Raw genomic sequence first — 26,136 nt, 5'->3', positions numbered from 1 at the left:
TATGTATATTGTAGTTTGAATAGAAAAAATTTCTGTCGATGATACCGCTCTCAAAACGCGTACTGTGATGCACCGAAAGCACTGATGAGTAACGCATTGCTGTCATTATATAAATTCTCTTATTTACGGTATATGTTATTATTTCAATCAATTGTATTAATTCAAACCAAAAAAGAAATTCCGGTCTACTCATCTTGACCATTTCTATAAATTTATTAGAGTGTCATGCCAAAAAAAGAATATTTCGTCCGGACCAAATATATAAAAACTGAACGCAACATTTTTGAATTTTAGCATACATATGTAAGTATGTGTGAATATTTGTATTGTGTTTGTTCTTGTTTCGCTCGCCGATCTTCTAATTGCTGGCATCATCATCTATCAATATCATTTTTGCGCTAAAATGCTAATTAATATATGGTATTGTATTATGAACAAATGCTTTAATAAAGCATTAATTAATTTTTGACATGGCTATGTTGAACAGAAGCCGGACAAAGAAATTTCGGAGACGCTAACGCCGAAGTGCAAGTCAAGTGTAGAAATACTTCACCTAAAGCACGGGGAAAATACACACATGATGCATAGATCTTTTGAAAATAAAAATCAAAAAATGTTTTTGAAAAAGTGATTCAAACAAATAACTCAATGTGGCCACAAACGTAGAAAATATTGAAAAAAGAAAAAATTGTGTGTTAATGTGTAATTAAAAGAGTGACAATTGGTACATGGTGAGGCAGGAGTGGCGGCGCAAAGTTCCGCTTTGTGAATTAACGACCGGCCTGTCCATCGGCTCAACAAAGATGTGGCTGTACACATGTATACATACAAAGGCATATGTGTGTGTGTACAAGTGGATTTTTTTGTGATGAGGACATTTTAAATATGTTTGTTTCACTTTTTACACTACCTACGATTGGTGAGTGTACCACAAAAATTAAAAAAAAAAAATAATAATAATAAAAATGAAATAATCGTCGTAAAATAAGTGTAGCGCATCTTCTTCTTCAGCTTTCCATTTGGTATAAAAAGCTCAGCGTGGATTTGTGCAATATCAGTACAGCGAGTGCTTACACAGTGCAACCTACCAATTACTAAGGATTAATTCGATATTTTCGGCTTTTACAGGAATTACAAAGAATCACTTAATTTTATATCAAAATGAAATATCAAGTAGTTTTGTTAATTGCTTGCTTTGCCGCTGCCTGCTTGGCAGCGCCACGTCCCGATGAAGCTGACGAGAAGGCAGAAACACTGCGTTTGGAAGCCGAGAATAATGGCGTCGATAAATACTCCTTTGCGTAAGTTTACCTTAAATATGTAGAGGAAGGCTATTGTATTTGGGGTTTTACTTGCACATTTCAGCTACGATACCAGCAACGGTATTTCACGCACCGAAGAAGGCGAACTTAAGACCATCGACGATAATGCGGCCATAGTTGTGCATGGTTCTACTTCTTGGACGGCACCAGATGGCAAGAAATTCGAACTTGTTTTCACAGCCGATGAACTCGGCTACCATCCCTCAATTAAACTAGTCAGCTAAGTAAAACCCTGTGTTACTTAGCTTTACTGTGCAAATTTCGCCGCTGGAACTGTGTTTAAATTGTACCTAGAAAATATGTTCGAATATGAATAAATATTAAATTACATGCATATATGAAAATATAAATGTGTATTATTTATTTTTTATGCTTTCGTGGTGGTAGCAAAATTCTGATTTGAGCTGTTTCTACAACAACGAAGGCTCTGGATCTCATATTCAAGTGAAGTATGATACAATATCTACGACTAGACGCCTCATGGGCTTAGGCCACTGGAGCCAAAGTCGGCGTTATTAAAGGCATGTTATATACTGGAAATTTACTATCAGTAAATTGGCAATGCGACTGAAAACGGAGATCCCTGAGGAATCAAACACAGCATTTTGATTCGTTAATACAATAAAATTAATTAGGAACAGGAGTGAGCTTCTTCTGCAATTCGAAAAAATATTATAAGCCTGCAAACTCTTTGTTTTGTAATAAATTTAATGATCTATCTTATTTTATGTGTTTTTATTTTTATTTCTTTTTAAAATTTATTTCTTTATTTTTTGTTCTTTGTGTTGACTTTTAGGAGAAATTCGTGATCGCTTAACTGAAGAAAAATGAATTAAAAGCTCCAAGTATGAGCCTTTCTTGGATGTGTCTGTCATCCGATTTTGCAGAGTACCAAGCAAAACACACAATCGCTGTTTTTGACCCATCTATCGTATAAATTTGTATATTCGTTAAAAGTAGGTGGAAAAACTTAGTTTCATGTACTGAACTTGTGGGATGGTATGGCCTAATCTCATTTTACCAAATTTTTATTTATTTTAATAAAAAAAGTGGACTTAATGAAAGTCTGTTAACTAGCTTATGACTTAATTTTTTCTAGTTCAATTGTCAAAAAGTAATAAAGTAGAGAATTAAAGAAAGATTATCTTAAAACAGCACAAAAAAGGAAAGAGGATGCCTATCAAGGTTATTTATATGCTACTCGTATTATGATGGCGTTTTCTTAATATTAAAGCTTTCATATACTTATCATTATCGCTTCGGCTAGAAGTTAGTATAAAGGAAAACAATCTAACGTAACCAGAAAATATTTTGAATACATTCGTTGTTTAATTGATTTTTATTACTTAGCCAATTCTTAAACACACAAAATGTGGTTTTGACGTTTTTTCTTTTCAAACTTTCTCGTTTTTAAACTTGCACTCATGCATAATTTAATAATGGATCACCTGCATTAATGCAGTTAGCAACACTTAATATTTCAATTAAGACAATTCTTATCTACTCACTAATTATATATAAAACATATTGCACATTAAATCAGTTTGCCTGAGAAATCGCAATTCAATCCCTACTTAGCTGCTTATGATAAGATTTTTTAAATTTATTTTTTAACTGGAAAATATGCACAATCCAAGTGAATGCCAGGGGGGAAAAACAAAATATTTTTCTCTCTTCATATTTCGACTTATTTCATCCGTTTTGTATACTTTTCTGTCTCAGCTCTGTACATCTTTTGATTTATTCGCTTAAACTCATTCATGATTTGCATTGTTCTTGGACAAAAGGGAAGTTTAGGCTAGTTTTGGCTAGTTAACACCAGTCATGCGCAAGGCACGACCGCATCACAATACTTTTCAAATATTTGAACGAAAATATAATAACATTTCTTCAGTTTCGGCATGAGAGCACAAAACTATGAAATATAATGACTTATAAACCAACATAAAGCTATTTAAAAACCGTTTGCGATTTGAATATTCGCATATTTCTTTGATTTAACTAACGTCCGTATTTGCAAAAACAAAATTTTAGTCAATTATTCAGCTCCAAAGTGAAACCGGTGTGCTTACCAATAACTAACCAAAAAACATGTTTTCTTTGTACTTTAGACAGAAAATAAAGCAAATTTTGATTAGAATAATACAAGAAAATGTCTATCCAAAGCAAAAAGAAGCTTCACAATTTTCGAAGATGGAAAGTTCTCGTGCTCGGTGGGCAGCTGTTATATAACACGTGCAACGCATTAAGTTTCAGTTGATATGAGCATATTAAAATACGGTCACTTAAAGAAGTAACGGAAGCTTATACACATATAATTAGCAAATATGCTCATTAGTAAAATTTTAAAACCATTAAGCAAATCATGCCTATTACTGTGCAGATTTAATCGACGTAAAAACTTAACTTATAGCGCATAGTCATGCCCGTAATCATTCCGTATATTTACACTCTTGTAACCTGTTGCTACAGAGTTTTGTTCACCCAAAACTAAATAAAATTCAGGCAGAATACTTTCCTAACCTCTTAATGAAAATTTCAGAACATATTTTACTCATAATAGTATATCACCGTTCCTAATGAGGATTTAATTGGACGAAAACTTGATATAGCCTCAAAAAATAAAAAAATCTCATCCCGAATATATAGGTCAATGTATAATTTATATATAGTGTTTGTGTACAAATATATAAACTGCTTAGATTCCGATTATAGGGTTGATGTTTTACATCTTAACGTATTTCTGTTTTGGCTTTGATTCCTTGATTTGGAATTTGCTATTTTACTCGTCTCATTCAGTAGAACAAAAATTAAATACTACGAACGTTGGAGTTTTGTAATCAAGTTCGTACCTTAAGTCGTTTGATAGATCAGAATTTTAGATTTGAAAATTTAGTTTGCTGTCTCTCTAAAGGTATATGGTATATTACTTTTTCGGAGTGCACTTGACAGCATTCCTCAAACTAATTCCGGGAAGATTTTCTTTAACTTCAAATTGGTATTTATTTTTTATTGCTGAAAGCAATGAACGATCTCTTTCATTAACCCTCATTTAAAGATAAGTTGTTTAATATTAGCGAACAAGCTTAAGCTTACAACATGTGCAAAATTTCAGATCGTGATATTTAGGAATTAGTTCATGTATATTCATCGACTCCACTGGTCACCCTGATCGTTTATTTATATAAATTATGGGGTCTCCAAATTTTCTATCTGGGTGTTACAAATTTCGCGGCACACATAATATACTCTGTTCACCGCTTAAAATTTACGTAAAATGTTGAAATTTGTAGGACATACTAATTTTGAGCTGCTAAATTAAAAGTCGAAAAGAAAAAATCTTAATGTTCACTGGGGGCGTGCCAAGAGCTTGTGACGTATACGTCACGTTGGTCCTCATACTTTTTTATTTTGTATTTTACATTTCACTTAAATAAAAAAGGAACATTCAGAGAGATAAAATAAGGAAGAGTAAAAAAAGATTAGTTAACATTTATAAAATGATAGCGTTTGAAGCATTTAGTACACAGGTACATTTCTGCACCTTCCAGTTTTATGCTCTCTATGTGTCCTCGTTGTTTCTTTTTTAGAGCCTTTTTATCAGGTAAAGGGCAAGACCTAGGACCTCCAGTGCCATCGTAGCTACGCTCTTTCAAACCGAGCGGACACAAACTGAAGTAAATAAATTATCAAAATATAAGCAATAGGGTAATAGCCTTTTTTCGTCATTTAGATCATAGAGCATGGAAAACAATGCCGCAGGGTTCTTTCCGTACATTTGAGACACCACATCTTGTATCCAAAACGCAACGGCTTTTGCCTAATAAACTGCTTACAACCGTATTGACCATAATACTCTACCATAGACTCATGGAAGATAGACCTTGTTCAGGATGAAAATTTGTGAGGCATTGCTTTTTCACTGCATCAGTAATTAGAAGGAAATTTAGCCCCATCGATCTTCCAAGCTGTTATCTTTGAAGTGCTTATAGCGAAAAATGATTTCGACCTATTGCGTCGCATGCTTTCGCTAACCATAGAGCATAGCATATCTGAGTCTTCGCACCAGTAGTTTCTTTTTTTTTTTTTTGGTCGAGATGTATACCCAGTGACAATCATAATACCAATAAACACCTTCATCTCATTTATGGTAATTTTGGGATGTTGACCTTCTACTTGAACCGAGTAAGCATTGGATTCATCACATAACATCTGTAGGACCTCATCATCAATAAACTTTTCAAATTGCTGATGTGGAAAAAGCCCGCTACAATCTGTGTAATTTTTCTCAGGGAAAAAAGGTTTTGATTTACAAGCGATGTTTTCAAGCCAAGTTAACTGACCAAGACCGTTTCATTTCGAAGTATTGTGTCTCTTTCTGTTTCTACTACGTACTGAAATTTTATCATTAGTTTTGTTAGACGAACGCATAGTTGATTATTAATCCAGAATTTCTGGTGGTCGTTGAATTGAGGAAGACGGAGATTCTGTCAATAAATTTGATCCAATGTTTTGAAACGAATTTTGAAGAACATCTTCAATTAAATTGGCAATATCGTCATCCGTGTTGTGTCAGTGCATCGTTTACAGGTATGTCAGCGTCGTTGGTAGTACACACTAATTCAGTGGCGCTTGCAACTGCTTCTTGTTTACATTTTTGATGGTGTCGCCGCAGTCTTCTTCACCTGAATCTTCATCGGTCACCTGACCTTCATCGGGCTGCTCTAGGTACATTCAATAACATTCATTCGTATTTTCGAAGTATCTAATAATATGAAAAAATCAATATATGTACTACTCGCACTATTTGTCTACACATATTTTTTAGTAATACTACATACATTATTTTTTTTAGTTGCACGCAAGTAAAAAATGTATATATACTTACTTTTTGGCCTTTGCCCTTCTCGACATTTTTCTTGTTTTCGACATACACACAAAACCAAACTAACGCCAAAGCATCTATTCACAAGCGAAACTCAACTGCAACTAATGCAAACTTGATCGTTGCATTAGCCATTTTTTTTACGGCAAATAAAGAAGAGATATGCTGAGGATATTTCTAAATTCTTTTAAATTTAGCTCTAGTTTTCTCTTCATTCAGTTTTATACCGTTTGGAAGCAAATATCATTTATTTTAGAATACACTTAAAAATATTCACAAATGGCTTTCATGACTTCATTGCAGAAACGAATTCAATGAAGGAAATTTTCGAGTACCTTTTCCCCTAAATCAAGTTATATGTCATGAAAAGCACGTTCAATATTGACTTCTTAAACTTGAAGAGAGTTTGCTTTATTGCTAAAGGCCTATAACTTCACATGAAGTACTAAGGTGAATGTCACTTTAGATAAATGTAATAGTTGCTCATGAATAATTTGTGAGCTTTCTTCGCACCAGAACCGACAGTTTTGTTTATTTACCGCAGCACACAGGTGAAAGTGAGCCTCAGCAGAGAAGAAGGTTGAGTACTTCCTGAGATATGGTTTTTGGTCCATAAGTGGGCGACGCCACGCCCATTTTCAATTTAAAAAAAAAAAACCTGGATGCAGCTTCCTTCTGACATTTCTTCCGTAAAATTTAGTGTTTCTGACGTTTTGTGTTAGTCGGTTAACGAACTTTTAGTGATTTTCAACATAACCTTTGTATGGGAGGTGGGCGTGGTTATTGTCCGACTTCTTCCATTTTTGAACTGTATATGGAAATGCCTAAAAGAAACGACTCTATACAGTTTGGTTGACATAGCTATAGTAGTTTTCGAGATATGTTCAAAAAAGTTAGTATGGGCCGGGGCCACGCCCACTTTTCCAAAAAAATTACGTTCAAATATGCCCCTCCCTAGTGCGATCCTTTGTGCCAAATTTCATTTTAATATCTTTATTTACGGCTTAATTATGACATTTTATAGGTTTTCGGTTTCCGCCATTTTGTGGGCGTGGCAGTGGGCCGATTTTGCCCATCTTCGAACTTAACCTTCTTATGGAGCCAAGAAATACGTGTACCAAGTTTCATCATGATATCTCAATTTTTACTGCACAGACGGACGGACGGACAGACAGACATCCGGATTTCAACTCTACTCGTCACCCTGATCACTTTGGTATATATGTATAACCCTATATCTGACTCTTTTARTTTTAGGACTTACAAACAACCGTTATGTGAACAAAACTATCATACTCTCTTTAGCAACTTTGTTGCGAGAGTATAAAAATTATAAATCATACAGGCATACCAAAAAAGGCCGAAGCGACACTTAGTAATCATATTATCTCTATTCTAAAATCTGTTAACTTACTTTATAGTTGAATCTTTGAAGATTAATTTGGCATTGTGCTCTAATACCATGAAACACATGATTTGGAATTATATTGTGTTTTTACGATAAAATTACAACATTAAATATTTAACTTATTCGATTATCTTCATATTCATTTTCTTCTATTCTCTTTTCGAGCAGGTGAAGATTATTACCTACACCCATATACATATTAGTGAATAGAATATCATTCCTATCATTGATACAAAAGCATATCGGGCTCAAGTTAATGCCTGAATTGAAAATACGACGCATGACTTGGGCATGATAAATGTGAATTATCTGTGAATTAAATACTTATGAAACAATAGATATTTTTAAAGCATTAATGTTGATTACAAATTAGTAATAATTATAATGACCTGATGTTCATGAAATTTTAAAATGAACAATTCAGAGTAATCTCTTAACATCATCAAGTAGTCAACATGATCTCGTTCGACAGTAAGCACAAAATATTTGGTATTTCCAGATGTTCTTTTTACCAATACTTACTTTTTTGGGTGCAATTTTTTATTTGATGATTCTGTGAAGAAAAATACCATTTTCATTTGTAACAATCAATTGAAAACGTATCAGTAAACGGATACATTCGCGTTACAACTTATCTGGAATTCCTAAACATAGTTAGTTATTTACTTTAATATACTTCATTGTACTTAAATATGTTTCATGTTGAGATATATATGCACAACGCATGTGACAACAAAATTTGGGTCATAAAACAATAGAATATCATCATAGTAAATAAAAACCGTATTTGAAAGTTAAAAACAAAGTGATCCGATCGTCACCACACTTAACAGGATTACTCGCCAGGTCAATCTAAAGATTTCCTGAAAATTTCATTGAAATTGCTACAGCCGTTTTGGAGCCTACCCGGAACATACAGACATACTTCCTTTTTTATGTATATAGATAGGTAAATAGATAGATAGATAGATTCCACACATGCAAAAAACTTAAATTTTATTGAATTTAAATAGTGAAATTTTTAATAGCTTACATGAAAGTAAGTAGAATACATGCTTAAATTAATATTTGTAAAACTTCTATGAAGTGTGTAAACAGAAGCAAATTGTCGGCAGAACGTAATTTCTCTTGATGATGAATTGCGTAGGGGTAATATAACAGCTCACTGAAGTTCAAGCGAATATTGCAAAAACTGCAGTTAGCATCTTTCAATAATTGCCTAATCACCGATGGGCATGACATTAATTATTACAATTAAAAATAGGCACGATTTGGATAACACAAAAACAATAGCATTTCCTCCGTGGATTGAACGTCGAACGGCTATTATTATTTACATTCTACTGCTGAAACACTCTAACAAGTTATATTTCGAAGCACCGCTAGATTGGCAATGCGCACAAGATTTGCCGCAAACATTTTATAGTATACGCGGGGTGGCGCTCAACTGGAAACTATAATTATGCATTAGGACAGAAAGTGAATTTGAAAAGTGAGGTGAGCTCATCCGCATGGAATTTGGGGATTAATAAAAATAAAACACAAACTAAAATCTCAAACACAGTAAGTAAGGTACTAAAAAGCAGCGCGAAAATTGTGTCACTGCCAACTGTTGGCGAGTGCGTGTGCCAAATGCACGCACACAACTGCAGGACAGATCATAAGCGCAAGAAAGAGAGTGTGTATGTGAGAGCGGCTGCTGAGCACAACGGAGAGATGAAGCAAAAATTGTTGTTTAAACAACAAAATGTCGTGAATTATTTACTATACAGTGAAAAAAAAACCAAAAACATATTTTTTTAGTGCCAATAATTTTTTTCATGATAATTTCATCTTTTGTTGTTTTTTGTTTTTATGTGTTGGCAATTTATGGTTAAATCTGTTTCAGCCTTCAGTTGGCCAATTTTTATTTTATTCATGTAAAATATTTTTTCGATCTGAGTTTTTATTTTTATTTTTGAAAATTTTTTTAAAAAATACAAAAACAGAAATGTAAAAATAATGAACTTTTGGACAGATATTTATTCGCAGCTAATCATTCGGCTATTTAGTGAAATTTGGTGTGAACACATTCTTCAACAGTTATTTTATACTGCGATAAAATGTTTTAGCAGAGTGAATAGTCTTTAGGACTACGTATAGTCCACGTGCGATCTTTGATCAGGCATCTAACCTAACCTAACTTAATAGTCATTATGCAACTATGTAATGCATATATATAAAGTAGCCACGAGTTTGCGCGATTTTTACATAGTAAAAATATCTTCCATTTACAACAGGTTTAAGGGATGTGAAAATTAAAAGAAATCGCCTTTTTCACATTTCGATAAGATAAATAAACCTTTTAAAAAAATGTTCTTCAATTTTAAATCGATATCTCAAATAATTTTTGTGTTACAACCATCAAAAGTGTCGCCCCTCCAGCTCAACCAGTCGTCAGTTTATCCTTAAGCGCGCTTCTCTCAAAACTGGATTTTTAAAATTTGTTTGAGTATTTACTGGGAGACAAATGATCGCATCTACCTATCGTGTTCTTCTGCATGCTCTATATAATGAGCGATAATTTTTTCATCTGATAAATAACCGAATATTTGCAGAGCAAAAACTACAAAAATGTTGGACAAATTTCAATTTTTTTAAACGATGCCACTTTGTCAGTTTTTGTTTTTTTCCACCTTAGATTATTGTAGAGAAAATATTATCTTCTTTTATTGTATTTTAGTTCTCATTCACGAGGAAGGCCGGAACTACTGCAGCAAGAATGTTCGGAAATCAGATACTAAAAACTGGGAAAATATTAATTTATTTCTTCAAAAAAAATTTAATGTGTATTCTTAAAATTTGTCTACTCTTAAAGTTTGAAAACAAGAGATAAAAATTTTTTTTTTAATATCCTACTTTAGAAATATAACACTCCATAATGTACGCAAATACATACTTTCTAAATTACTTGAGTTATCTTCGATGTTTTATCTTTTTTTTTTTACCTTACTAAGTAATATGAAGTGTACTATCTAATAAGCCTAAGAACGTATTTGAAAAATAAATTATGCTGCAACTTTCCCCAACATTTTGTAATATCATCACCATGGTTTTTGATATGGACGAATTTGAAAGAATTAATGCACAATTTTAATAATATTTCCAAAAATTATATCGGTGACTTATGGATAATATGAAATGGGCCATTAGAAGTCGCCACTAAAAGAAATAGGCCAACCGTTAGAAAGCAAAATTAAATATATATTAGAAGCTTGCACGCTACCCTACGTTTCCTCAATAATCTCACTTTACCCAAAAAGAACCATCATAGCAAATAGCCAAGAAATATATGTAAATGATCGATTTAGTCATGCCCGTCTGTCTGTCTACGGTGTATACATATAGTATATGCATATCAGACCCTAAGTTTTTGAGATATCGATCTAAAGTTATGCACAAATTCTTTCCTTCCAAAGAACCTGCTAATTGGTCAGAATCGCCAATATTGGACCACTGTAGCATTTGGGTGCCATACAAACTAACAGATCAAACCTTGTGTGGACAATTTATTATTTGATAAAATATCTTCACGAAATTGTGTCCAAGTTAACAATAACGTTTCCGAACAAATTTTTCTGAACAGACTACTATAGCATGTAGCTTCCATACAGACTGACCGCACAAAATCAAGACAACGATCTTTTTATACCCTTTTATGATAAAATATACCTATGCTGTAGCTGAACTTAACGTTTTTTCTGTTTTAGTTTAATTTCTGTGAACTTTTTGCTCAGTGTAGAATATAATATTTAAATGAAATTTATAAACATTATGGCAGACATGCTGTTAATCTGCTAATATGAATATGTAAAAAGTCAGCTTTGTAAAAAGCAAAGCTAAAACAAAAACAACAATAACAAATAAAACAAATAAAAATGACAAAAGCGAGAAGATATAAAATACAAGATGATAAAAAACTTCATTTATAAATAAATAAATTCAAGGGTAACTATCGAAAGTGATGAGAAAAAAGTCGAAGACCAAGACGTCAGCGGAATAAAAAATTATGCCACACAAACTGCGGTCGCCGTAGTTATTTTGAAGGCCATTATATGAATATACATAGGTAGAAGCAGATGCTCTACACAAGCACACGTCTTTCTTAAGATATGCAAATGTATTGGCGTTTCAATGTGGTATAGTTGCTTTTGCTTTTCTTGTGGCTTCTTGTTGCTATACGTATTAGCGTTAGTGTACTTTAATCGATGTTTTGTTGTTGTTTTTATTTCATATGTTAATTAAGTATATACATATATACATACAACAATTTCGGAACATATGTATGTGTTGTGTATGTTTGTAGATATGTATTGAAATACCGGCATGTGGCGCCCATGCGTTGTTTGAGCGGGTGGAGGTAAAGCCGTGAGTTATTTATTATGKGGCTGCGCACAGGAGAGAGAATATGCTTATCAAACTTATTATATTTACGCAGGGAAGTCTGTATTTATTTAGAAATAAATATTTTAGAACTGAAAAAAATTATTATTTCTTAAATTGAAAATTATTGGTTCTGAATGCAAATATTAACCGCATTACATATTTTTCTTAATAAGAGTCAATGGCCTTAAATGACCCGGTAAATATGGAAAATAGGGATCCTGATACAAATTTATCAGCTTAACTCTTTGTGCTTAATAACTAACTAATTTCATTTTCATATATATTTATACAAAAGCACATATGAAACAAAACTTGTCCAGATGATGAACATCTACTCGCCACTCACGCTTAAACGCCAACAAACTTAGCGCGTGCGCAGTTCGGCCGACTGAAGAAATTGCATCTTTTGATGGCAAACATCTCGCATTTATTTTCGCGCGCTTTAGGAAATGCATTAATTTTCTTAAACGTAAATTTGGCCTAATATTTCCAAACCTGTTCGCTAGTAATAAATATTCATTGGCCTAGACCGTCGATTTGTTATCAGCCATTTTTATATTCTCGCTATTATGATTTTAAACGGGTATAAACAATAAGATAATAAAAAAAAAACAGTTTTAATTTGAATTTTTCGGCATGTAGGAAAAATTGGCGTCTAACTAGTTTTACTATTATTCGAGTTAGTTAGTTGCGATAGTTGCGGCAAAATAGTATAAATTGTAACAATCGCCATCACTATGTCATCATTCGCAGTTCGCTAGTCCTCGCCTCAACGCGTAAATCCTCAACTTAAACAAAATCAAAATGAAATTCGTAATTGTTTTCGCTGCTCTCTTCGCCGTTGCTCTCGCAGCTCCCGGCAACATCGATGGTGAAGCTCAGGTTTTGCGTTTCGACTCCGACGTGCAGCCCAATGGATTCAACTACGCGTAAGTTTACTTATTCCTGTCACCTCAAAGGATCCCATGATATTTTAGTCAAGTGAAACCTTTTATTAACTATATTTAATTTTTTATTGCAGTTATGAGACCAGCAACGGTATTAGCGAACAAGCTCAAGCTAAGCTCTTGAACGAAGGCTCAGATGCCGAAGCCATCTCTGTCCAAGGCTCATACTCTTTCGTCGCTGATGATGGTCAAACCTACACCGTCAACTACATCGCCGATGAGAACGGTTTCCAACCCCAAGGTGCTCATTTGCCCGTTGCCCCAGAAGCTTAAGTTGTTAATCTGATGTCTGACTAATTTATTGTTATTTACAAAACGAAAAAGAAAAAATTAATTGTTGTCCATTTCCAGTAATCCTCATACAATTGTGAGTTAATTGGCTAAGTAATCGAGGTTTAATAAATTTAAAATATTATTGAGAAACAACAAATAAAGCGATAGTTGTTTTGTTTGTAAATTTTAAGTTTTTAAGAATATTTACTTGAGCTATTGACCTCCTTATCATTCAAAGCTATCTTAACTCCTTAAGAGAGCCCCCACTTTATATTTACATACCCTTGTAAATTACTTGGTGAATAGCTTTGGTATATCGTAGAGTCAAATCTCGTTCGATGAAAGTTCAGTCGATCGAGCTTACCTCCATCTAAAACTGTATAAAAATTATAAAAATATAAATTTAAAACAAGCTGTATATGGATGTAAATGTTTACTAAAAAAATATAAAATTCTTTTCTTTTCTTTTAGAAAATGCTAACATGACCTCTATAGCATTTCTAAAAGAAAATAAAATAATTTTATATTTTTCTCGGAGTAGAACATACTACAGCTGACGGATAATACTAAAAGGAACAGAAAGATGAAATGATTAGATTTAAGCATACGAGAGTGAATTGTTAACTTTTCAAGTGGAGGGAAGTAGACTGTGCTATCGTTTCTATGGGAATGTTGGCTTGATTATACAAGTAGATGTACATATCTAAAAATCATAATTTTCATCTTTGTTGTATATAATAAAATATAAACCCAAAACATGAAAAATATGTATTATAATAATCTTTATAACCTAGTTTCCCACGATTTTCATTTTAATTAGCGGTGGCATACTTCTATGATGATAGATAGATAATCTTCTTTTCGATTCTGAACATCCAAGGTATTTAAAGAGAAACCTTTTTATTACAGAAGCAAGCACGATTGTTTGCCACGTGATGCGCCTGTTAATAAAGTCTACTATCTATGGAAGTTTGTCGAAATTGGATTGGAATCGTTAGTTAACTAAGCTATTGTTGGTTGCTAAAACTACTGGTATAGATGTAGAAATTTGTGAAACAAATTTGTGTTTTATGTAGTTATATTTGACTTAGTGTGGACCATTTAAGCATTCAGGGAATTCAAATTATGACCCTACGTTCATCAAATGCATAATACTGGCGACGAGGTGAGAAGTTATGAATATGATGTGGAAAGCGTCCAACATTGTAATGAATGAGCCGAAACCAAAAATACCAAAATTCCCTGGCACAGAAGACGATCTCAAACAAGCTTATAAAAAGTGTATGGAAAATTGAATTAAAGTGTTTAATTTGAATGCTGCTTAGTGGTTATACCAACTCCTTTTGTTCTGTGAAGTGGTGTACAGGCGCGATGTTGAGATATGCAATGTTGTCCTGTGTGCGAAGTAGTAAGTGCATGTTGTTCTCAGGTGTAGTCAGTTGTGGTGGGTTGGTAGGGGGAAGCTTAGCGTGAAAATATTGTTTTTGTACTCTTGCAACATGTTGCTACACAGTTATAAAAGTTTTAATGGTTGTCTGCATATCCTGCTCATTTATATTTGTATATTTTTTGGTTATGTACAAGCCACCTGTCTATGTAAACAATAACTTGACACAGAAGATCGCAGTATCAAAGGTACAATAACAACATTCACTCAGATCAGAAACTACTACTACTAAAAGTGCAATCAATCAATAAATAAATATGCAAGAGACACTAAAGACTACCGTCGAAATGGCACGAGAAGGCTTTAGAGGTGCCGGGGTCAAAATAACACGATGGGCGTAGTACCGCTCACATTTAGGAAGTCTATATCTCTGGACCTGCTCTACATATTTCAACTAAATTCTTATGTTCGATTATTACCGGTTGAAATTGGGTGAACTCAGATAAAAACTCCGGCTACTTTCCATATACAACTATTTTAAATACCATCTCCTCTTTCACTTTTCAGTGCATAAATCAAAAATCAATCGATGCATCTAGATGCAACTTTGCACGACTATCGAATCTATCGAATATGTTTCCCCCAGTTCTTATTCCCAACTTGTTACAGAAAATATCGGTCAATTCTTGAGATATATTATAAAGATTGGAAGAAAATTTTTTCTGATAATAGTATGTCTATATATCAAAAATTGGATGAATCAATTTAATAATTACCTTAGCCTTCATATGTCTAATAGAAATATTTTCGAAGTGCCGACTAACTAGAATATACCCCATATAACTAGTATCAGGGTTTTCGAACATCCGATTGGTCTTACTCTTTTTATACTGGCTCACATACCAGGTAACTTAATGAATCAGAGTTAAATATAGAGTTAAAATATGTAGTAATCTCAAAAATAGATTGAATCGGAACAATTAATAATACAAGATTTTCAAACAACCGCTGGGCTTAATATCTTATAGATTAGTTCATAAACAAAATATCTTCGTAAAATTAACTGAACGTGTAATATCGGATATACTTTAGTTAAAAGCCAAAACTTTGTACTTGAAGATATTTTTCCTTGGCAAGTTGAAAGAATGTGAAATGTTCGGTTACATTCTTCTTGTTCCTTGTTGTTTTCTAGTATTTTTTTATTTTTAGTAAAAAATATAGCGCATCTCTTGGGCTGTTCAAAGTTCTGCAAACTCTTTGTGATGCCCGTCTCTAACAGTAATATATTTATGTTTAATTCTATGTTGTTGATACCTGCAATTATGCTAATGGCCACTAGATACACTTATCCTCATATTACGAGTATCTGAATATTAAGTTTTAATATACTTACAAATGCTTGTAGCTTAATATTCTAACGAAAAAAATGTATCACAGTGTTAGTACTTAAACCATAAATAAAAAACTTTAATTAGTTGATTTACTGACGACCGTCATAGCTTGTTTTTCAAATGCGCCTCTGCTGTGATTCGATTCGCTCTCTATCCCCTAGCATGACAACTTAGCACCTACGTTTCATACATCATTGGGGTCAAGCTACAGCTACAGCCAACGCTGTTCCGTCTTCTTTATGCTTTAATGATATACATAAGTATAAGGTTTTGAGTGCGTAAATGGTTGCGTTGATTTCCATATTCGAGTTTTTTTCGGTTTTTGGCCGATTCTTATTAAGCGCTTCAACTAGCAAGAAATATTCACTAATGTCAGCCGTATCTTTAATTCATTTTTTGGTTAATTTGTTAGTTTAATGCTTTGATTATAATATAACAATAAAGAAGGTTTGTTGTTTGTGGACAGAGTTGTGATGGAACAGGCGTTGAACATTTGCATTTTAGATTAAATGAAAAAAAACTCACACTAACTAACTAGTTTTTGCTATGATTCGAGATAGTTGCGGCCAAAACAGTATAAATTGTAACAATCGCCCTCACTATGTCAACATTCGCAATTTGCTAGTCTCAAAAAGCAGAGTCCTCAAATTAAAATCAAAATGAAATTCGTCATTGTTTTCGCTGCTCTCTTCGCTGTCGCTTTCGCCGCCCCCGGTGGTGATGCGGATGCCCAAGTATTGCGTTTCGACTCCGACGTGCAGCCCAATGGATTCAACTACGCGTAAGTTTATTTATCCCTGTCAGCTGAAAGTATCAAATGATCTTTTAGTCAATGAAGCTTCTAATTAATAATATTTATTTTTTCATTGCAGATACGAGACCAGCAACGGTATTAATGAACAAGCTCAAGCTAAGCTCTTGAACGAAGGCTCAGATGCCGAAGCCATCTCTGTCCAAGGCTCATACTCTTTCGTCGCTGATGATGGTCAAACCTACACCGTCAACTACATCGCYGATGAGAACGGTTTCCAACCCCAAGGTGCTCATTTGCCCGTTGCCCCAGAAGCTTAAGTTGCTAAATATTTAAAACAAATTGTTTATTTTTTTTTTCAAATCCGTACAAATTTCCAAAATTATTGTTTTTCCCCCCTTTTTAATCCTGATCCTAGTCGTCCTATCCTAACAACTGCCCTGATTGATATTAACAAGTTGTTGTTATTGTTAAACGCTATGGGGTCAGTGTGATCAGTTGTTAGTCCTTAGAGTAAGCTACCAAAACAAAAAACAAGAGTAAAGAAAATAGTTACACCAAAAAAAACCTTTCTTTTTATTGTTAACAATACAAGGAATACTTAAATTTTGAGAAATACCTAAGGGGCTAAGAGAAGCTTTCATCTGCTTCTACCCATATTTGACACGGAACATGGTATTATCAGGAGAACAGTTTGGGGATACAGAAATTCGGGACCACATATACGGTATCATTCGATTTTATTTCTATGCACTCATTGGCGCTCGATTTGATACTAGAAAGGGAAAGAGTTCGAAGGATTTTAAATTATTGTTATATAGAAAGTAGACGTATAATATAGGAATGTCAAAATCCCCATCAAATTTGAAAGAAATCGGTCGAACAGGTTCCGAGATATGGGATATTATCTAAATATGAAACAAAAAAATACAAATCATGGGTGTTCCGCTCCTCTGCATCAAATTATTGTTTTGTATCTTAATTTAGTGCTTAGTTAGAGTATTTTATACGTTTTCGATTAATGGCCGTTAGTGGGCATGGCAATAATACGATTGTCCCCATCTGCAATACCAACCCTCCTTGGGTATATTCCCTATACATATGTACCAAGTATAAGGCAACCACTCGGATTTAAACTTGCGTCGTTATCCTGATAATTTATATATATATATGTATATGTATAACCGTATATCTATTTCGATTAGTTTTAGGTGACAAACAACCGTTAGGTGAAAAAACTATTATAATCTATAGCAACATTTTGCAAGAGTATAAAAATGGTGCCTGGAACTCATATAAAAATTGACAATCTCAAATTGACTTCTCACTTTTATATGACATTTCAAACCTCAGCAAAAACTCGGCCAATTCCAATTAAATTTGAGGTTTAACATTGCCTTGATATAAAGATGTGGAAAATCGGCGAATCACAATAATAAATATAGAAGCCTTAATCTGTTCGTAGAATATCTTACTGAAATGAAATGGGCGTCATGTTCTGCTATTAGGAATGGAGGAAATCGGAAATATTCCTCAATTGAACATATACTCATTATAATGATTTGCAAGCTTTTGGATGACTTCATACCGAGTATATGGTTCAATTAACTGCGACTAATTGCACAATTATTTGCATAGTCGCGCCTATTCCATGCATTTTGTTTTTCTTATGCACTAGAGCTTGTAAAAAGAAAACTATAAATGTTTATCAACAATGAAAATATTTCAGCTAAATAGTAGAAATACATCTCGTACATCTCGTATTTCTACTATTTACTTAAAAAAATATGGAATCAGTAAATAAACAGTTATGCAGTCAACTTTTAAGTTAATAAAAATGGAACTACATAAATAAAAACAGCTTTATGTCTATAGAAACCCAATTTAGACAACTGAAAGCAGCTTTGCAACATATACATAGGCGACCCTAGCAACAAGTTTCACTAAACAGTTTGACTGTACAGTAGGAGCTACAGAATCATAGTATACATTTAGGCATTATAAAGCTTGAAGCTGTGATATATACACTTAAAAAATTACCTATTTCATACAAACAAAATAAATTGAAATGAATATATAATTATATATATGTATACAGATTCAGTAGACAACCAAAGAAAGACCTGACCTATCAAACGTATAATTTTATTATTTTCTTAATTGATTAACAATAATTACTGGAACAAATTTTTGATGATTGTGAATTCTTGCCATAGACTATGAGTACCATCGCACCTCGGCTTGAAATACACAGTTTCTAGAAACCAGATCTAGGGCGGGAAATAAATTTTTTGATTGAATTATGATTTAAGGACTTCAAAATAACCTAAGATATGTATGTAAATTCTTCTAGAACACTTTTCTTGTGACAAAAAAGCACACGGAAATTGTACTTATATTCCCCGGGTGAATATTTCAATTTTTGTATTTCTAATCAAATTTCGTGTGCGGAATCGTTTCGATTGTAGGAAAAAGGGCTCAGTTTTATCAAAAACACAAACCAACGAGTGACACAAAGACTTCAAAGGCGGTCGTTAGATCGCTGAACCTTCGACCTCTTCAACTGATGAGCTCAACATATTTCAAAAGTCCGTTTGAATGATTTTGGTGGATATTTTTTTGGGGATGAAACGCAGCCTTGTTCGATTTGTCCCGCTAAAGATGAATATTTTTTCGCATAGAGCCACGATTGTCACCAAATTTGAAACCAAAAATGCAATGAATACCATCAATAAAATTCGTGGAAGTAGCTGAAAGCCATCCAAAAAAGTGCTTGTGAAAAGTGTTGGCAGAAGTGAATTACATTTGGTGGGGATTACTTTGAGGACGACAAAATATATTTGACCTGGTCTGCGGAAAGGGGGCTTAGGTGTCAAAAAATCAATTTTCACTTTTGAAACAGACGAAACGAGTTGTTTACTTTTAACAGCTGTTTCCCAGAAAACCAGTTTTCGAACGTTAGCTCCCTTTTCGTAGACCAGGTCACATATATTGATGATGTCAAGTTCTTTAAAACCAAACGACTTTTATTTATAAGCTCAACTGGGCTTCAAATAAAGACTAAGAAACCTGTATAACCCATGAAAGAAATATTTGCAAAGGGTATCAAAAATACCAAAAATACCGAAATTACATAACAGTACCGTTGCCGTTCTATGCGTCTTCTATGTGCACATTTTTTATTTTAAACGTGTTCACCAGTACATGGCAACATCTACATTAAATTAGTGTACTCATCAATCAAAAGCAATTATCTGCATCAACAGCTATTAAATTACAGTTAGTTTTATTATTAATTTTCATTTCCTAAGCTGTCAACATTGGATAACTGACACCAGGAAATATTCATGCTGTGGCATATGCATTTGAATAACGGATTTATGCTGGACGCAGCTAAAGTTGTAAGGTAATTGCAGCCGCATAGATAACATTAAAGTCAACTACAGTTGCCCTGGGCAAGCGACAAAAAAATATATATGATTACATTCATAACATCGAGTAACAGAAACATGGGTAAAAACTATTAGTATTATTATGTAATAACTATGTAATAAAATAAAATATATCTATAATTTAGAAAAATGCATAAGCTTAAATATACATCTCCTTGAAAATTGTTTTTGTTTTCAAGATACCTTGCTAAATTAGCATATGAACATAATTATATACAAAACACCAGTATTAATCAGACACGAATCAATTGTTATCGCATTTTGATCAGAAAGTTAAGAACAAGCAACTAATTTACGAGGCCAACAGCGATAATTCAAAATGTCAATGCAAAGCATTCAACTGCAGATTTAAATGAGGAAGTAGCCAAGTTTAATGGTGGTTAAAGTTACATTATGTCACATAATTTAATTTCAGGCATCTTACTTGGTTCGTAGCAGGTATGACTACCGAGATGCTCTAATCTAATTTAGCAAAGATTTACAGTGGAAGAAAAGTGATTTTGATGTTTCCATCTCATCTTCTTCCATACAACTTTTACAATTCGCGATCTGCAAAATCGTAAACCTTACCGAGTGAGTATCAAATTAACAGTGTACAATCCTATTATGGCTGTGAGATGAACCTTGCCAAGCTCAAGTAATTCAATGGACCTCATATGTTCCACTTTGAGCTAGAAAAATGTTGCTGCTGTGGTATCTGATCGTAAATCAATTCTTACTGAACTCACACATGCTTAATAGGTCTACTACTTTAATGTATGTAGAGCAGAGAACCGACTCATTCTCAGCCGGATGAGATCAAGGTCAGTCAGGCTGCTATTGAAAATTGCTGGGACAAAAAGGGAAAAATAGATATGTATAACATTACCACAGCACACCTGGGATTCTTCATAATTGTGGTATTCCAAGGTGTTTACCATTATCAAAAAAATTGTATTCCATTTCTGGCAAAGCGTTGCCAATAAATTAAACACAGCATTTTAATTAATATGCAAAGCTGCAAAGTGTTTACATCATAATTTTTACACAACATTTTTTTGCTTGCTTGTTGCAGCTACCACTATGTAGACATAGGTACATACGTATGTGTATAAGTATACATACACCTATGAAAAGAGAAGCACATATGCGCTCACGTATGACCATAAACTTGTGCTTCTCACATATTATACTTTATAATTATTTGCGCATCCGGCTCGCTAATGTTTGCCCATTGACACATTGGCTTAACTTGCCACTTGATTTCGCACCGGCTCATCTCGTTCTGCTGTTCGATTGACAAACGACAATGTTTGGTTAATCGCTCTGGCAGCATTTTGCTTTGCATAAATCAACCTATTCGCTGATATGAAAACAAATATGCTCACCACTGCCTCACACCTATACATACATGCAAACATGTTCGCATCTGCATCTGCGCACACACACACCTTTTTGCTTGTAACTAGCAAAGTAATGCAAAATTGCATACATAAGGAGTTTTTTCTTCACTTCTCTCATCAAAGTTTGAGTATAGTTGAGTCGTGAGAGATTCGTTGAGAAAAACAACATTTTTGCCAAATCGTGTTCTTTCAATGAATTTCCTGCAATCTTTGTGCATGCGCAAATGCTAAGTACTCGCATGTCTATTGCGACATTGCGTGGATTACTGTAATTGGCCAAGTGATTTTGAGATATGGCTTCAGTTGTTGGTGTCATGATGTCTAAATATTGATGTTATCAAAAATGACTCGTCACTTGGAATTAGGAAGTACAATGTGAGCAATACCAGAAGCGTCTGTTGTGAAGGTTCGTGAATTAGAGAGGGAATTATGTATGTGAGATTGTAATCAGATGTGTCTATATTTTATTAAACTATGAGTAAACGCTCTTCCTTGAAATTAAGAGTTTATGGGGGGATAACTTGTATATAGTGGAGACTAATAAATTTTACAAATTGCATTACAAGAAGTATTGTACTTTTAAAGAACAGTTATTCGAAATAATCGTTGCTTTTATCGATTAATGCCGCTAATGCCAAATAACTTGGATCAGATTAGTTGCTTTAAAGGATATATAATGCCAGATTTCATCTAAATAGTAGAATAGTGAAAAAATTCCTTGTCCAATCTGCTATAATGTTAAAGTTTTTGGGTCAGGGAACTTCAGCGTCAGCACGTGTTTCCCAAAGCTGATTATTCAAATCGGGCACCGATCGTACTCGGAAATTACGCATATCCACTTGAAGTTTGTAATGTAGCTTGACAGTAGCATTATCTTGTGTCTAGTTAAATGTTTGGTATTTTTAGTAAATACTTTGATGCAATTTTTTCCATACAAATTTAATTTATTTTCACAAGTTTGCTATTATGCGAAAAAAATATGTAAAATCAAAAACATATTGACATAAATAGCAAGTGTTAAGTATATAAGATCTTATTTTTAATATATTTCAGATCACAGTATTTCTAGTGGGCAGCCGGGTCCTCTTGATAAAGATAATTCTGAATATAGCCTCTATTTTGTATAAAAAATTTAATACAAAAACATTTTTTACCTTCAAATACTTGATAAATAAAGCCTGAAAACAGAAATTCAATCTGAATCTCAAGAGGCCGTCATTTTACAAGTTTCATGAAAACCGCTGAAAGATCTAAAGGCTATCACAAAAACCAACTTTCAAAAGTATGTCCACAATTGGTAGAGTGCAACAACATTAATACAAATATATTTTTTTTTTCTCAAAAAATATTAATTCCAGCTTCCGTCCGGTTCTCCTAAATGCAAATCAGTAACTGTATAATCTTTCATAGTGGTAACGTCATTGGCTTTTTTTTTTTTTTATTTGGACGGGATCTGTAATTTTGTTGTTGTATTCAGTAATGTTTACAATTTCATCATGGAAAGATAAAGGGACAACGTGCCACACAGCGCGTGCAACAACCAAATTGTTGCGAGAAAACCTTACAGATTCGATTATTTCAAGAAATTGTGACATTGAATGTCCTCTAAGAAATTCTGATTTAACACCGTTTGACTACTTCTTGTGGAATTATTTGAAGTCATTGGTCTTTAGCAATAAACAAAATTCTCCTCAAGCTTTAGAAATCAATTTTAATTGTGCATATTAGATACTTGATTTAGTAGAAAAGAAACCCTGTATAATTCAAATATCATAACAATATCATAAAAATCTTTCTTGTTATACTTTTTTGAAATTGAAGACGAACTAAAATTAAGTAGCTTGGAGTATCTTATTTGTGTTACTAAAAGTGTCTATTGCCAATAAAATTATCGAAAAATTCGTGTATTTTTCGACTTGTAAACGAAATTTACTACTCTGTTAACATTTATATGTGCCAATAACTGTCTTTCAGCTATATATCCAAGCAAAATATTTTAATTCATAAGTAAATTGAAGACACGGTTGGTTTAGTCAAAACAGAAAATAAAGAATAAATAATATCATAGATAAATCGATGGATACTCGCTGCCATTTAATAATATGCATACGTTCATGGTATAAATGCACATAATCGTATGAAATATTCATAGACGGGCATAAGTACATAACGCAGTTAATGCATTTTGGGCACAGACGCGACACGTGCAACGCTTTGGGGGGCATCTTTGGGCATCGTCAGTGGCAAGCAACACCGTTGCTTACCATTGACCAAATAAAAAGTAATCAATGTTAATATCGACAGCATTTAGCAGAGGTTTTGCAGCCGTTGATTTTATGGCACTTAAATGTTGCTGCTGTGTATGTATTTTGGTACAGCTTAATGGCAATGCGGCTTTAAATGCAGTTAGCTTTTGCCTCGTTGATGGGCAGTGGGATTAAAAGTCTATTACAAAATAATTTCCTTTAAGCCGTTGAAAGAACAGTGTTTAAGCCATTTGTAGCCTTGTAATACAGGTTGCTTTTTAGGTGAACACAAAATGCTGCAATAACATTTGTACAGAAAAGCATCTGCTGAATGAAATTATTTAAATAAATTGCAGAAGTACAGTTGCAACAAACTTAGCGGATTTGCACAGATAAAAATATTGTAGACAATTGCATCGGAAACACAACAAATATTCATTTAGAACAATTGCAATTGCGCAAGTAATGGCTGAAGGCTGAATCTTTGGCTTGAGTTCAAAACTAGTCTCTCTCTGTGGTTGAAATTTCGGGTTGATTTAAAGATTGTTGGAAACCAGGTCACTATTAAATTAATGGTACCGGTTGTTTTCCATGTTTTCTCGATATCTAACTTCGGATAAACTTATATTCAATATAGAACTTAATAGATGCTTAATAAAGCATTCACTGTAAGGAAGGGCTAAGTTGGGGTGTCACCGAACATTTTATACTCTCGCATGACAGGTTTCATCAAGATGTCTCAATTTTTACTCAAGTTACTGCTTACACGGACGGATAGACAGACATCCGAATTTCAACTCTACTCGTTACCCTGATCACTTTGGTATATATAACCCTATATCTAACTCTTTTAGTTTTAGGACTTACAAACAACCGTTATGTGAACATAACTGTTTAGCAACTTTGTTGCGAGAGTATAACAAATACTATCTTCGTTATTCTATACACATCAAAATTTATAGAAATACCTGATTTTTGATACTGCCCACTGAGAGTCTAATAATATGGTTTTTGCATATGATTTAGTACGGAAGAGATCTTTCATTAGTCGGTAAATATGTAGATTTCGACGTTGGAGCTACCGATCATTTCATTCCTCATTTTCGGTTGCATACTCGTTGCACCTATTCCAGAGTTTTACTCCGTCATTAGAGAAATAAAAGCGGTTCATTGATAGATAAGATAACGAACAAGTTATTTCCTGTACTAGGGAATTCATCTGTACCACGTAGAGCATGATATGTTGGAAGATAGTGTATTTTACATTTTCTTATGCATTATTTTATTATTTTTTTACAATGATGCAATTAAAATGCGGATGTATTAATTAACATAACAATTTACATTATTTATATACATATAACATATGGTATTGTTATAATATATAATAAACATAGTTATAAAATCAAATTATAATAGCCACTTGCATAATTGTATGGGTACCTCTGTCAAATAAGGTAGAACCAAGTCGCCGGTATTTTCTTGTAAAGAACAATGTGGCAGCTTCTCTTGCGCAACAACATATTATCTGCAACATCTGTCTTTGGCGCCAATTTACTACATAGATTCTGACGATTTATGTGTTGTGCTTTTTAATTTAATGTCAATATTGCAAGGTTCTCTAGTCTTTTTATGGAAATGAGCAGACGGCATTAAAAGAAGAGGAGAAAGAACTATTTTTCTCATGACATTTAAGTGGAAAAGATAGTTGTCATATAGTACGTCTGATCAGAACTAATGACTTATTCATATGAAAAGAGTTTACTGTTACAGCAAATAGTTTGAATTGAATTAAGAATAATGCTTAATTTATTTTTATCAAAAACTTACTATATATTAAAAGCAGGTTTTATGCATGTATTTACATTCAAAAGTAAAATAAAAAACATACCACTCTCACTTCTTCCTTTGGTTCTCAGATTTTCAGATTTGTCTTCTTTTGAGGAGACTCATGAGTCTTGTGAAGAGAGTGAACAAGTGCACATGTGGATTAGAAAAGCTAAATAGACTTCTTATTATTTTTGAGAATAAATAAAAGTAATTCCTAAAAAAAAAAAAAAAATAAAAGTAAAAAATAAAAATTACAATAAAACAAGAAACAACTTGCAAAAATTACAATAAAACAAGAAACAACTTGCAAAGAAAACTGTTTTCAATTTCACAGAGTGTTTACTTCAATGATATTTCTTATTTTAAGTAAAACTCTATTCATAAAACTTTATCAATTAAATCGACCACGTGAATACATAAATGAGTGACCAGTGCTC

At 33.3% G+C, this 26,136-nt stretch overlaps 3 protein-coding genes across 4 annotated transcripts; all 3 read left to right on the top strand.

Moving 5' to 3' along the window:
- Positions 1-1,067: 1,067 nt before the first annotated feature.
- LOC108971611 (endocuticle structural glycoprotein SgAbd-5) lies at positions 1,068-1,672 on the top strand. The gene is made up of 2 exons (XM_018937789.1): positions 1,068-1,301; positions 1,366-1,672. The coding sequence occupies exons 1-2, from the start codon at positions 1,162-1,164 to the stop codon at positions 1,544-1,546; spliced, it is 321 nt and encodes a 106-aa protein (XP_018793334.1). The 5' UTR covers positions 1,068-1,161; the 3' UTR covers positions 1,547-1,672.
- An 11,094-nt stretch (positions 1,673-12,766) lies between these two features.
- LOC108971661 (larval cuticle protein 8-like) lies at positions 12,767-17,356 on the top strand. 2 transcript variants are annotated; one of them, XM_018937893.1, is made up of 3 exons: positions 12,767-12,969; positions 13,062-13,261; positions 17,111-17,356. In XM_018937893.1, the coding sequence occupies exons 1-2, from the start codon at positions 12,845-12,847 to the stop codon at positions 13,258-13,260; spliced, it is 324 nt and encodes a 107-aa protein (XP_018793438.1). In that variant the 5' UTR covers positions 12,767-12,844; the 3' UTR covers position 13,261; positions 17,111-17,356. The 2 variants fall into 2 exon arrangements, with proteins under 2 accessions (XP_018793438.1, XP_018793437.1); XM_018937892.1 differs by lacking the exon at positions 17,111-17,356 and having other exon boundaries at positions 13,062-13,421.
- LOC108971662 (larval cuticle protein 8-like) lies at positions 16,650-17,356 on the top strand. Its single transcript, XM_018937894.1, has 2 exons — positions 16,650-16,819; positions 16,911-17,356. The coding sequence occupies exons 1-2, from the start codon at positions 16,698-16,700 to the stop codon at positions 17,107-17,109; spliced, it is 321 nt and encodes a 106-aa protein (XP_018793439.1). The 5' UTR covers positions 16,650-16,697; the 3' UTR covers positions 17,110-17,356.
- Positions 17,357-26,136: the final 8,780 nt, after the last annotated feature.

This window comes from Bactrocera latifrons, unplaced genomic scaffold (assembly GCF_001853355.1).
Source record: "Bactrocera latifrons isolate USDA-ARS-PBARC rearing strain unplaced genomic scaffold, ASM185335v1 scaffold_35, whole genome shotgun sequence".
Lineage (NCBI taxonomy): Eukaryota > Metazoa > Arthropoda > Insecta > Diptera > Tephritidae > Bactrocera > Bactrocera latifrons.
Note: the sequence above shows the minus strand (reverse complement) of the source record. Positions and strands in the feature narration are given on the sequence as shown.

Bases quoted from the DNA above. Each gene is read 5' to 3' on its own strand.
- LOC108971661 (XM_018937893.1), top strand. From the start codon at position 12,845: ATGAAATTCGTAATTGTTTTCGCTGCTCTCTTCGCCGTTGCTCTCGCA. The intron at 12,970-13,061 runs GTAAGTTTACTT...TTTTTATTGCAG, and splicing joins CCCAATGGATTCAACTACGC to TTATGAGACCAGCAACGGTA.
- LOC108971611 (XM_018937789.1), top strand. From the start codon at position 1,162: ATGAAATATCAAGTAGTTTTGTTAATTGCTTGCTTTGCCGCTGCCTGC. The intron at 1,302-1,365 runs GTAAGTTTACCT...TGCACATTTCAG, and splicing joins GTCGATAAATACTCCTTTGC to CTACGATACCAGCAACGGTA.